Genomic DNA, 11,122 nt, shown 5'->3' with positions numbered 1-11,122 from the left:
CAAAATACATACCATATTTATTTAATTTTTTTTTCAAGTGTACTTGGGAGAGCAACGTAGACAAAAGTTACGTTAATGGTCAAGTGCTCAAGTGCTTGGCCAGCAGAATTATGATGTTGTCCCCGAGGACACATAGCCATTCCCCCATTCCCCCATCCCCCCCTTTTCATATCCTTCCACACCCACACACCACCCCCCACACATGTTTAGATACTCATAGTTGAGTTTTGTGTTGCGGTGCGTATACGTAATGTTTTTGTTAACGCTTTTCCATAGACTCTCTCTGCATAACCCCACGATGAGTGGCATTTGGAATTCAAGGGGCTGGTTGTGTCGGCTAAGGGGGGGAGGGCTCTATGCTAATACCATGGCCATTAGCAGGACCCGAAAAGCAACCCATCCTTAGGACCAAAATACACACATAATTGTCGAGGAGCTCAATGACATCGCAGTTGAACCCACCCATTGGCCGATTGAGGACCAAATCGATGTTTCAAGTGCCTGTCAGTTGTGTCCAGCGAGAGTCCTGGCTCGAGGGTCCTGTTTTCCAGCCTACAGATCTGAATCCTGAATCCTTTCTGTACTTTATACTTTGGTATCTTTTTATTTTTACTTAAAAAATGAAATAAAATCGGAGTTAAATAGTATTTATTATTTTTTTACTGTTTAAAGGCGCTGTCGCATAATGTACGGCTCACAAAGAGGGGTTAGGAGGATAGTAGTTAATTATTATTAATTATTATAAAAGAAAAAAATGTAAAAAATCTGAAAAAAATAATATATAATTAAAAGAAACTACAAAAATAAACACGAGGTATCAGAGAAACCGTAACACAATTGAAAACTTGGTGGCTAGACGGATTAGAATCAGGTAAGAGTAGTGGGGACACCCCCTTAAGGACTTAAGGACTTAAGGACAGTTAAGTAGCCGGTCAGTCCCCAGGGCCACTTCCCATTTCTCATCCCTTTGCCATTGTTGCGGCTATTATTTCAAATTAATTTTAATGAGAAGCCTTAACCAATTGATTGATTGATTGATTGATTGATTGAGTGATTGACTCGATTGATTGATGAGTTGATGGTCGGTTATGAAAAATATATAGAGAGAGTTTTATTTGAAAGGAACAATTAAAAGCAAGTGCAATAACGACTGGGGAATTTGTGGCACTGCCGGCTCTACTCTCCTGTACTGTACTTCGGTGTGGTGTTGAAGGACTATGAAGGACTCCAATTACTGTAGGGGACTGGTGGTCATCGGTGCCTGGTCCAGTTCCTGCTCCTTCTCCCTGTCCCGCTCCTGCTGTTCGAGCATCAGCTGCTGCTGCTTGATCAGCTTATTCCGCAACAGGACCTCCAACTGGAGACAGAACTCGGACTTGGCAATACCCGTATCGAGATAGACTTCGTGCTTGGTGCTCCTCTGGTGACCGCAACGCCGTCGATTGCCCAGCTCCTGTATGGTATTTAGTCCAACACTAGCACCACCAGATCCCCCACCACAGGTCGTCACCTCCAGCAGCAGCGATGAGGTGGAGGCGGATCGACGTCTTCCGCGCAAGTAGCTATAACCCGGCAGCCAGCGCCGGAGCAGGCGGTCCAGTCTGGAGAGGAATCCCTGCTTGCTGGCGGTGGAGGAGCTACCGCGACTATCGCTCTCCCTCAGTACCGGCCCCACCTCCTGACTGGCCATGCTCATTCTCAAATATATATATTTTATATATATATATTCTATTTTTTCTGTTATATTTTTTTTCTTTTTTTTTGTTGTTTTTTAAATGTTTCTGTTGTAAAAACTAGTTATTTTCTATTTAATTTTTCTGTTTTGAGGCTTCTCGCTTTCTTTTTAATGCCCTTTCGAGGCCAAAAACATATATATATATATTTCAGAATTATTTTAATGGAAATATCATAAAAATAAATATAAAGGGGTGGCCGACTAGACGCCTTCACTACCGAGACTAGTCTCTCTCAAAGTGTCAAGTGTCAACACCATTCTCGTAATATGACCTCCGAGTGGCAGTTAAGGTCCTTCTTCTGTTATATTTCCAGCAATTCAACTCCATTCCGGGGTAATTCGTATTAATATCACGCCACTCCGCAGAAGAAAACAGAGTGTGGGAGAATTTCTGATATCAAGTAGGCTGCCGGATGGTTGTCGGAGTCGAGTTATCAAGTTGAAGTCCTATTTTCTATTCAAATTTGTACAGCTCGTTCCGGCAGTTCGCTAGTAAGCAAGTTTCAAATTTCTAAATATTTTTCACGAAACGAAATATTTTCTACGAGTCGAATCAAAAATAATAAACAAAATTTGGTGAAAATTCAAATAAAATAATTTACTTCAAGTACAATAAAGTAGAATGATTGCCGAGGCACTGGAGTTTCTGTTCGACAGACTGCCGTACGAGTCGGAGGAGGATATCTGCGACATGCCGGAGAGCCTCCTAGTACTGGCCTGTGTCTTGGGAGTGCTCATTTTCGTCACCTACATCCTGATCAGAACTGACGCCGACATCTACCCACGTGAGCCAGCCCCCCGCCTTCTCAACCAAAACAATAACTTCCCATAGCCTACATCTTCGGGCCTCCAGCCCTGCTACCCCATCACCCCATCTAAAATATTCAATCATATTTAGTAGTCTTCAATCCTTCCTTCGGATAAATAAATACAATAATTTCCTCTTTTCCAAAATTGGTTTTCTATCAAATGAAAAATAAATAAAAGCAATTATTTTACGAAGGTGGTGGAGAACTCGAATACCTACCCAGCACTAAACCAGAATCCGAGGCCCAATTCCTTAGCCCAGTTGTGGTCCGGACTACCATCTAGATCCCGGTCGAATGTCGAGAACTTTGTGCCCTGAATGAGCTGCAAGGACTCAGTATCTTCGCTACATCCGTCAAGCCGTTTCAGGCTGTATCCTTCGCTCCTGTCGCCCACCACGAAGTTCTCGCATCTCACCCTATAGCCTCTTTCATAATTAAGAATTTCTATGAACACCTCGTGCGGCTTCCGATTCGTCAAAATATGCAGTTTTTCAAGTCCAATGAAGTGTTGATACTCCACATGTCCAAATCCGTTTATATACTGGTCATATGTTAGATTAAATACCCATGAATCATAAAATTTAAAAAAAACCTCCATCCATCCAGATCCGAATTCCCCATCTGAGTAGCAACGCACTTGAAATGGTTCCAATCCTGGGAATTGGATTTTTGGGTAGACAAAAAGTTCATCTTGTGCTGATGGACACCGATCCGGAAGATCTGAAACATTTGTTATTTTTTGCTCCGAATTATTGAGTTGCAGAAGCTCACCTTCAACATATCCCAGGGAAACGGGAATCAGAAACAAAAACACCGCTTTTAGAATCATTTTTGCTTTCTTTTCTTTTCAAAAACACACTTTTGCCTTCAGGCCACTGGAAGATTTCAACTGATGGAGCCAAAGCCCGGGCTCTGGCTTTTTATACCTCTCCCGAGAGCTATTTTTTTTAGAGTCTCTTATCAGAGGAAATACTCATGCGAGTGCTGACTGTGAAATTGCGACTCTAAGGACAGATTAAGAAACAAGTCACAGGACGCCGAGGTCAGGGTTCTAGACAATTTGATTATTTTCCAACGTCATAATATATCTATATTTGTATAAAAATAGAAGCATCGGAAATACTTCTAAAAATTAAAAATTGTTAGGGGAAGACCCAATTTTGATGAGCCAATCGTGTGTATAATTTATATATATTATTGTGATTGGAACTTCCGAGTTCTGGCCTTGACCAGTGGCACATATTTGCGAGAAAGCCACACAATTATAGACAGAAGCGTAATCTTTCGGATGTCAAAGGTTAAAATCAACTGATAGGCATTATTTGTAGAAATATTCAAAGCATTTATGAATCATATGTACGTATATTTTATAATCAAATCATTTAAATTGGGGAAAAGCAACAAAAAACAATATTTTATTTCTTAACGTGGGATTTCCTAGTGTGACCCACTGGGAAGGCTATATCCCGCCCAATTCTTCTCCGATTCTTGCGAGGAATACCTTAAACGATTTGTAGATCGATTCCCCATAGATCTGCATCAAAATCTTTGCAAAAATCTTTAAATTTCCAAAGGCCGCTTCTGAAGGAGGTTTCTTGGGAGATCTTCAATCCTTCCTTCGGATATATAATTGCAAGAATAAGCTTCTATCCAAAAGTGGCTTTCTATCAAATGAAAAATAAAAAAAAAAGCAATTATTTTATGAAGATGATGAAGAATTCGAATACCTACTCAGCATTAAACCAGAATCCATGGCCCAATTCATGTGCCCAGTTGTGATCCGGATTTCCATCTTGATCGCGATCGAATGTCGAGAACTTTGTTCCCTGAATGAGATTGAATTGGGAAGTATCTCCTCTACAGCCGTCAATCTGTTTCAGGCTGTAACCTTCGCTCCTGTCGCCCACAACGAAGTTCTCGCATATCACTTCATACCTTCTGCCTTTATACTGGTACAATAACACCTCATGCGGCTTCTGGCTCGTTAAAATATGTAATTTTTCAAGTCCAATGAAGTTTTCCTTATTCACATCTCCAAATCCGTTTATGTACTGATCATATGTTCGATTAAATTCCGTTAATACATGATATTTATTAAAAACCTCCATCCATCCAGATCCAAATTCCCCATCTGAGTAGCAACACACTTGAAAAGGTTCCAATCCTGGGAAAAGGATTTCTAGGTAGAACGGAAGTATATCTTGTATTGAAGGACACCGATCTGGAAGATCTGAAAAACATTTGTTATTTCACATTCCGAATTATTGAGTTTCAGAAACTTACTTTTAACTTGAGTTGCGTTGGACTGAGTAGTATTCGTAGCTTCATTTTTTGCCAATTCTCCACTTTCCGCAATAGTCGCATTCTTTTCTGCCTCATTGGGTTCAGTTCCACTTCCACTTTTCACAACTTCCCGCAACTTTGCTATCTCTTCCCTGAAAAGATCCTTCAGCTTGCCGAGTTCAGAGGTTTGGTCCTGCAACCGAGTGATTTGAGCAGCTTGTTGAGCTATTTCGGCCTGCAAGTCTTTTTTTTTTAGATTAACTTCGAATAGTTGACTTTGGACCTCCGAAAGTTTCTCCTGCAGCTGGTAGTTCTTCGATTGGCAGGTCTCTAATAATCCAAGTAGGGGTTGCCACAAAGGATAGCTCGACTGTGAAATGGGGAAAAAGGACTCTTAACTCTTTGAAATTGATTCACTTTGCGCCGCCATTACTTCCTGTTCGACTGCCAGGGAAACCGGAATCAGCAACAAAACCACCGCTTTTAGAATCATTTTTTCTTTTTTCGATTAAAAAACACACTTTTGCCTTCAGGCCACTGGAAGAATTCGACTGATGGAGCCAAAGCCCGGGCTCTGGCTCTTATAGCCCACCCGAGAGACTATAATCGGTTATCAGAACCAACAATCATGCGATAGAGACAGCTCTATGGGCAATAGTCTCTATGGGAAATAGTCAAAAAGGGCAATTTGAGTACTGGGAAAACCGCACGTTCATCTTGTTTTGATGGACACCGATCTGGAAGATCTTAGAAACATTTGTTATTTCACATTCCGAATTATTGAGTTTCAGAAACTTACCAACTTGAGTTGACTTCGACTGAGTAGTATTGGGTTCAGTTCCACTTCCACTTTTCACAACTTCCCGCAACTTTGCTATCTCTTCGCTGAAAAGATCCTTCAGCTTGCCGAGCTCACAAGTCTGTTTAAGATCAGAGGTTTGGTCCTTCAACTGAGTGATTAGAGCATCTTGTTGAGCTATTTGTGCCCTAAGACTTCGGAGCTCCACATCTTTATTCTGACTCTGTTCCTCCAGCCTCGCATTCTGACGATTCACTTCAACTAGCTCATTCTGAAGTTCTTCATTTTTCGAATTGGTTTCATTTGGGCCTCTCTGCAGAAACTTTTCCTGGATCTCTGAGTATTTGAGTGAAATGTCAATACACTTATCCTGAGATGCCGAATGTTTCTCCAGCAATTTTGAGTACTTGAGGTTAAGTTCATCCAGTGAGTCCTGTAGCTCTGCGTTCTTCCGATCCTTCGTCTGGCAAAGGGGCTTGACGATGGGGTAGAAGACCGACCCGCATTCATCCTCCATCTCACTGGTGACGTAGCACGCCTATGGAATTTGAATATTTGTTAATATTTTCGAACAACTTCACTCCAGACCGCAATTACTCCTTCGTCCGATGCCAGGGAGACGGAAATTAAGCACAGGAACACCGCTTGTAGAATCATTTTTCCTTTTTTCGATTAAAAAACACACTTTTGCCTTCAGGCCACTGGCTTTTTATACCTCTCCCGAGAGCTATTTTTCTGAGTTTCTTTTTTTTTTTCACAGTACTGACTGTAAAATTGCGACTCTAAGGAGAGATTAAGAAACAAGTCATAGGACGCCGAGGTCAGGGTTCTTGACAATTTGATTATTTTCCAACGTCATAATATATCTATATTTGTATAATAATAGAAGCATATTCGAAGGCATCGGAAATACTTTGAAAAATTAAAAATTGATGATGATGAGCCAATCCTGTGTATAATTTATATATATTATTGTGATTGGAACTTCCGAGTGCTGGCCTTGACCCTTCCAGTGGCACATATTTGCGAGAAAGCCACATAATTATAGACAGAAGCGTAATCTTTCGGATGTCAAAGGTTAAAATCAACTGATAGGCATTATTTGTAGAAATATTCAAAGCATTTATTAGTCATAAGTACGTATGTTTTATAATTGTTGGAATACCCCTATTCCACAATCAAAAATACCATTTTTGCCAGATAGTTTTGATTTAATACGCAGTTTCTGTGCACTATTGCAAATTCTTGTGAAATTATTTTTTTTTGCTTGAGGTATCTATACTATTGCGGCTCGTTGTGAAATTCATTTTGTACACATATACCACTGCAACTCTTGTGTGTGTATACGTATTTAAAGAAAAAAATGGAAAAATCAAAGCGTAATATTAAGCCGTTTAACGGCGAAAAATATGCAGTTTGGAAATTTAGAGTACGTTCGTTGCTTGCAGAGTTAGACGTGCTGAAAGTTGTGGATGATGAAAACCCTAATAAGCCGGATGCCAATTGGATCAAGGCTAATCTATGTGCGAAAAGTACGCTCATTGAGCACTTGAGTGACTCATTTTTAAATTTCGCATCTAGTGACGTCACAGCTCGTGAAATTTTCAAGAATTTAGACGCCGTATATGAGCGAAAAAGTTTGGCTTCGCAACTATCGGTGCGCAAACGACTGCTCACGCTTAAACACCCGGGCGAGATGCCACTTTTAAATTTTTTTAATTTGTTTGATGAACTAATAGGCGAATTGTTAGCTTCAGGCGCTAAAATTGAGGAGATGGACAAAGTTTCACACTTACTGCTCACATTGCCTTCGTCATACAATGGCGTTATCACAGCAATCGAAACACTGTCCGAAGAAAATTTAACATTAGGTTTTGTTAAAAACAGATTATTAGACCACGAAATAAAACTTAGAAGTGATCAAAAGGACACAAGTAAAAAGGTTATGAAAGCGCTAGTCCCAAATAAATATATAAATAATAGTAACCAAAATTATTCGTTTAAAAATAAATTGGAAAAACACATAAATCAGTTTAAACGTAAGCCAATTGGCAATATTAAATGTCACCATTGTGGTAGGGTAGGACACATAAAGAAAGATTGTTTTCATTTGAAAAAAATAATGAACTTAAATAAAAATAATAATAAAAATAAAACTAATGAAAATGAAAATGACAATAGGCAGTTGTCCAACTGCGAAACGGATAAATGCAATTTTATTCTTGATTCTGGTGCAAGCGATCACCTTATTAATAACGACTCGCTGTATGCTGATTATGAGGAACTGGAGCCGCCACTTAAGATCGCTGTTGCCAAGCAAGGCCAATTCATTTACGCTACCAAGCGCGGTGTTGTGCGTTTGCACAATAATTGTGAAGTGACGCTGGAGGATGTTTTACATATATTGCAAGGAGGCTGCTGGTAACCTAATATCGGTTAAACGGTTACAAGAAGCAGGCTTGACAACACAATTTGACCGTGATGGTGTCACCATATCCAAAAATGGATTGACAATCATAAAGGATTCAGATAATCAAATCGCGGATATGTTTACCAAGCCATTGCCAGCGGCTACATTCATGAAATTGCGGAGCAAGCTGGGACTACGTAACGATGTCTGAAGGAACGTCGATGAATTAATTTTTATTTTTCTCTATTTCCCTTATATTTTTATAGATTAATCAAAACGAATATCTCGATATGAATTTAATTTAATAATAGACATTGAAGTCATTATGTACTAATTAGTTAATAGGTGATCTGAACGGGTTTTTTTCTGGGTTTCCCCGTATCCTTGCAGCAAATGCTGGATCACATTGCACTCCCAGAATTCACACCAGCCACATTAGAATAAGGATTACTGAATTATTATTTTAAAAATATATGGATGTTATTTTTGAGAGGGGCGTGTTGGAATACCCCTATTCCACAATCAAAAAAACCATTTACTTTTATCATATAAGTATATTTAATTTAAAAGAGGTTGGTCACACTGAAGTGTCAACTCTTCTTCTTCTTGTTTGATCTTTGAAAAGTGTACATGTGGTGTGGTGCTGAGCTTTTAATATAACGAAATATTAAACTATAAAAAGAAAGAAAAGAACTCGTGTGTTTTAATTTAAAAGCCAAAGGTTAAATATTCAATAATAATCAAATCATTTAAATTGGGGAAAAGCGACAAAAAACAATATTTCGAAATTTCCAAATGTGCCCCACTGGGAAGGATATATCCCGCCCAATTCTTCTCCGATTCTGGCCAGGAATACCTTAAACGATTTGTGGATCGAATCCCCATCGATCTGCATCAAAACCTCGCAACGAAATATTTTTTCAATTTTTTTCAAAAATTTCCTGGGGATTTACTTCAAAAAGTGAGATTTTGCAATATGAAGTGGGGTTTCTTCTTCCTGGAATATACTCTTTAAAGAATACATTATATTTATATACTCTTCGATTACCGGTTTTCTATATTTTACTTTTTATAATTCAAACACTTAATTTTAAAATTAAAATATTCAATCATGTTTAGTTTATGAAATTGCATAAAATTAGTAAATTTCCAAATACCAGTCATTATTTTTAAATTTCCAAAGGCCGCTTCTGAAGGAAGTTGCTTGGGAGATCTTCAATCCTTCCTTCGGATAAATAAATTTAAGTATGCCATTCTATCCCACATTGGCTTTCTATCGAATGAAAAATAAAAAAAAAATTATTTTATGAAGATGATGAAGAATTCGACTACCTACTCAGAACCAAACCAGAATCCATAGCCCAACTCCTGTGCCCAATTGTGATCCGGATTTCCATCTTGATCGCGATCGAATGTCGTGAACTTTGTTCCCTGAGTGAGATTGAAGTAGGAAGTGAGATTGAAGTCTCCTCTACAGCCGTCAATCTGTTTCAGGCTGTAACCTTCGCTCCTGTCGCCCACAACGAAGTTCTCGCATATTACTCGCATATTTCTATAGAATCTGCTAAAGACTGCAGAAGGAGGTGTAAAATAGGTAATATACATCTCATGCGGCTTCTGGCTCGTTAAAATATGTAATTTTTCAAGTCCAATGAAGTGTTCCCGCTTCACATCTCCAAATCCGTTTATATACTGATCATATGTTTGATTAAATCCCGTTGATAAATAATATTTATCAAAAGCATCCATCCATCCAGATCCAACATCTTCTCCTGAGAAGCAAGTCACTTGAAAAGGCTCCAATCCTGGGAAATGGATTTCTGGGTAGACAAAAAGTTCATCTTGTGTTGAAGAACACCGATCTGGAAGATCTAAAAAACATTTATTATTTTACATTCCGGATTATTGATTTTCAGAAACTTACCAACTTGGGTTGACTTCGACTGAGTAGTATAAGAAATAGTCTTAATCTTTTCTGCCTCATTGGGTTCAGTTCCACTTCCACTTTTCACAACTTCCCGCAACTTTGCTATCTCTTCGCTGAAAAGATCCTTCAGCTTGCCTTCAGCTCTGTTTAAGATCAGAGGTTTGTTCCTTCAACTGAGTGATTAGAGCAGCTTGTTGAGCTATTTGTGCCCTAAGACTTTGGAGCTCCACATCTTTCTTTTGATTCTGTCCCTGCAGCCTCGCATTCTGACGATTCGCTTTATGATATTCACGCTGAGCTGCCGTATGGCTTTCTTGTAATTGACGGTATTTAGTATTCTCTTCGTTTAGCTTGTCATGAACTTCTTCATGTTTCTCCAGCAATTTTGAGTACTTGAGGTTAGTTTCATCCAGTGAGTCCTGTAGCTCTGCGTTCTTCTGATCCTTCGTCTGGCAAACCTCAAAGTATCTGAGAAGGGGCTTGACGATGGGGTAGAAGACCGACCCGCATTCATCCTCCATCTCACTGGTGACGTAGCACGCCTGTGGAATTTGAATATTTGTTAATATTTTGGAACAACTTCACTCCAGACCGCTATTACTCCTTCGTCCGATGCCAGGGAGACGGAAATTAGGCACAGAAACACCGCCGGTAGAATCATTTTTCCTTTTTTTTCGATTCAAAATCACACTTTTGCCTTCAGGCCACTGGAAGAATTCGACTGATGGAGCCAAAGCCCGGGCTCTGTCTTTTTATAGCCCTCCCGAGAGACTCTAATCTGTTATCAGACCCGAAACTCATGCGAGAGCTGTCTGTGAAATCAGAACTGAATGGCATAGTTTTGAGATAAGAGAGCAAAAAATTGTCATCCGTATGGGATGTGTATATAATATAATATATATATTATTCAGATCTGAGCTTGCTGGCCTCGACCTTTCCATTGACACACTTTTAGAAGAAAGCCAAACAATTATAGACAGAAGCGTAATCTTTCGAATGTCAAAGGTTAAAATCAACTGATAGGCATTATTCGCAGAAATATTCAAATCATTTATTAGTCATAGTTACTTATGTTATAAAATCAAATCATTTAAATTGGGAAAAAGCGACAAAAAACAATATTTTTATTTTAAAATGCGGAATTTAAAAAAAATTCGCC

The 11,122-nt window shown here is 39.1% G+C and overlaps 4 protein-coding genes across 8 annotated transcripts; all 4 read right to left on the bottom strand.

Annotated features, from left to right (window-relative positions):
• Positions 1-1,086: 1,086 nt before the first annotated feature.
• LOC6504790 lies at positions 1,087-1,696 on the bottom strand. Its single transcript, XM_001966316.4, has one exon. It carries the CDS (start codon positions 1,694-1,696, stop codon positions 1,232-1,234), a length of 465 nt encoding a protein of 154 aa, XP_001966352.1. The 3' UTR covers positions 1,087-1,231.
• Positions 1,087-3,453, bottom strand: LOC26515160 (fibrinogen-like protein 1). 2 transcript variants are annotated; one of them, XM_032453156.2, is made up of 4 exons: positions 3,316-3,453; positions 3,137-3,264; positions 2,763-3,085; positions 1,087-2,697 (listed from the first exon to the last, which is right to left on the bottom strand). In XM_032453156.2, the coding sequence occupies exons 1-4, from the start codon at positions 3,371-3,373 to the stop codon at positions 2,640-2,642; spliced, it is 567 nt and encodes a 188-aa protein (XP_032309047.1). In that variant the 5' UTR covers positions 3,374-3,453; the 3' UTR covers positions 1,087-2,639. The 2 variants fall into 2 exon arrangements, with proteins under 2 accessions (XP_032309047.1, XP_014759892.1); XM_014904406.3 differs by having other exon boundaries at positions 2,763-3,264; positions 3,316-3,452.
• A 433-nt stretch (positions 3,454-3,886) lies between these two features.
• Positions 3,887-6,349, bottom strand: LOC6504789 (angiopoietin-4). 3 transcript variants are annotated; one of them, XR_006507557.1, is made up of 5 exons: positions 6,224-6,349; positions 5,627-6,164; positions 5,261-5,573; positions 4,828-5,197; positions 4,570-4,774 (listed from the first exon to the last, which is right to left on the bottom strand). XR_006507557.1 is itself a non-coding variant. In XM_014904333.2 (4 exons), the coding sequence occupies exons 1-4, from the start codon at positions 6,281-6,283 to the stop codon at positions 4,151-4,153; spliced, it is 1,155 nt and encodes a 384-aa protein (XP_014759819.1). In that variant the 5' UTR covers positions 6,284-6,338; the 3' UTR covers positions 3,887-4,150. The 3 variants fall into 3 exon arrangements, 2 of the variants coding, with proteins under 2 accessions (XP_014759819.1, XP_014759818.1); XM_014904333.2 differs by lacking the exons at positions 4,828-5,197; positions 5,261-5,573 and adding an exon at positions 3,887-4,208 and having other exon boundaries at positions 4,276-4,774; positions 6,224-6,338; XM_014904332.3 differs by lacking the exons at positions 5,627-6,164; positions 6,224-6,349 and adding an exon at positions 3,887-4,208 and having other exon boundaries at positions 4,276-4,774; positions 5,261-5,393.
• On the bottom strand, positions 5,656-10,703 carry LOC116654452 (restin homolog). 2 transcript variants are annotated; one of them, XR_001408314.3, is made up of 4 exons: positions 10,565-10,693; positions 9,961-10,505; positions 9,373-9,907; positions 9,065-9,309 (listed from the first exon to the last, which is right to left on the bottom strand). XR_001408314.3 is itself a non-coding variant. In XM_032453157.2 (3 exons), the coding sequence occupies exons 1-2, from the start codon at positions 10,622-10,624 to the stop codon at positions 10,101-10,103; spliced, it is 465 nt and encodes a 154-aa protein (XP_032309048.1). In that variant the 5' UTR covers positions 10,625-10,703; the 3' UTR covers positions 5,656-5,705; positions 10,070-10,100. The 2 variants fall into 2 exon arrangements, 1 of the variants encoding a protein (XP_032309048.1); XM_032453157.2 differs by lacking the exons at positions 9,065-9,309; positions 9,373-9,907 and adding an exon at positions 5,656-5,705 and having other exon boundaries at positions 10,070-10,505; positions 10,565-10,703.
• Positions 10,704-11,122: the final 419 nt, after the last annotated feature.

This window comes from Drosophila ananassae, chromosome XL, assembly GCF_017639315.1.
Source record: "Drosophila ananassae strain 14024-0371.13 chromosome XL, ASM1763931v2, whole genome shotgun sequence".
Lineage (NCBI taxonomy): Eukaryota > Metazoa > Arthropoda > Insecta > Diptera > Drosophilidae > Drosophila > Drosophila ananassae.
This window is presented reverse-complemented; position numbering and strand designations above follow the sequence as displayed.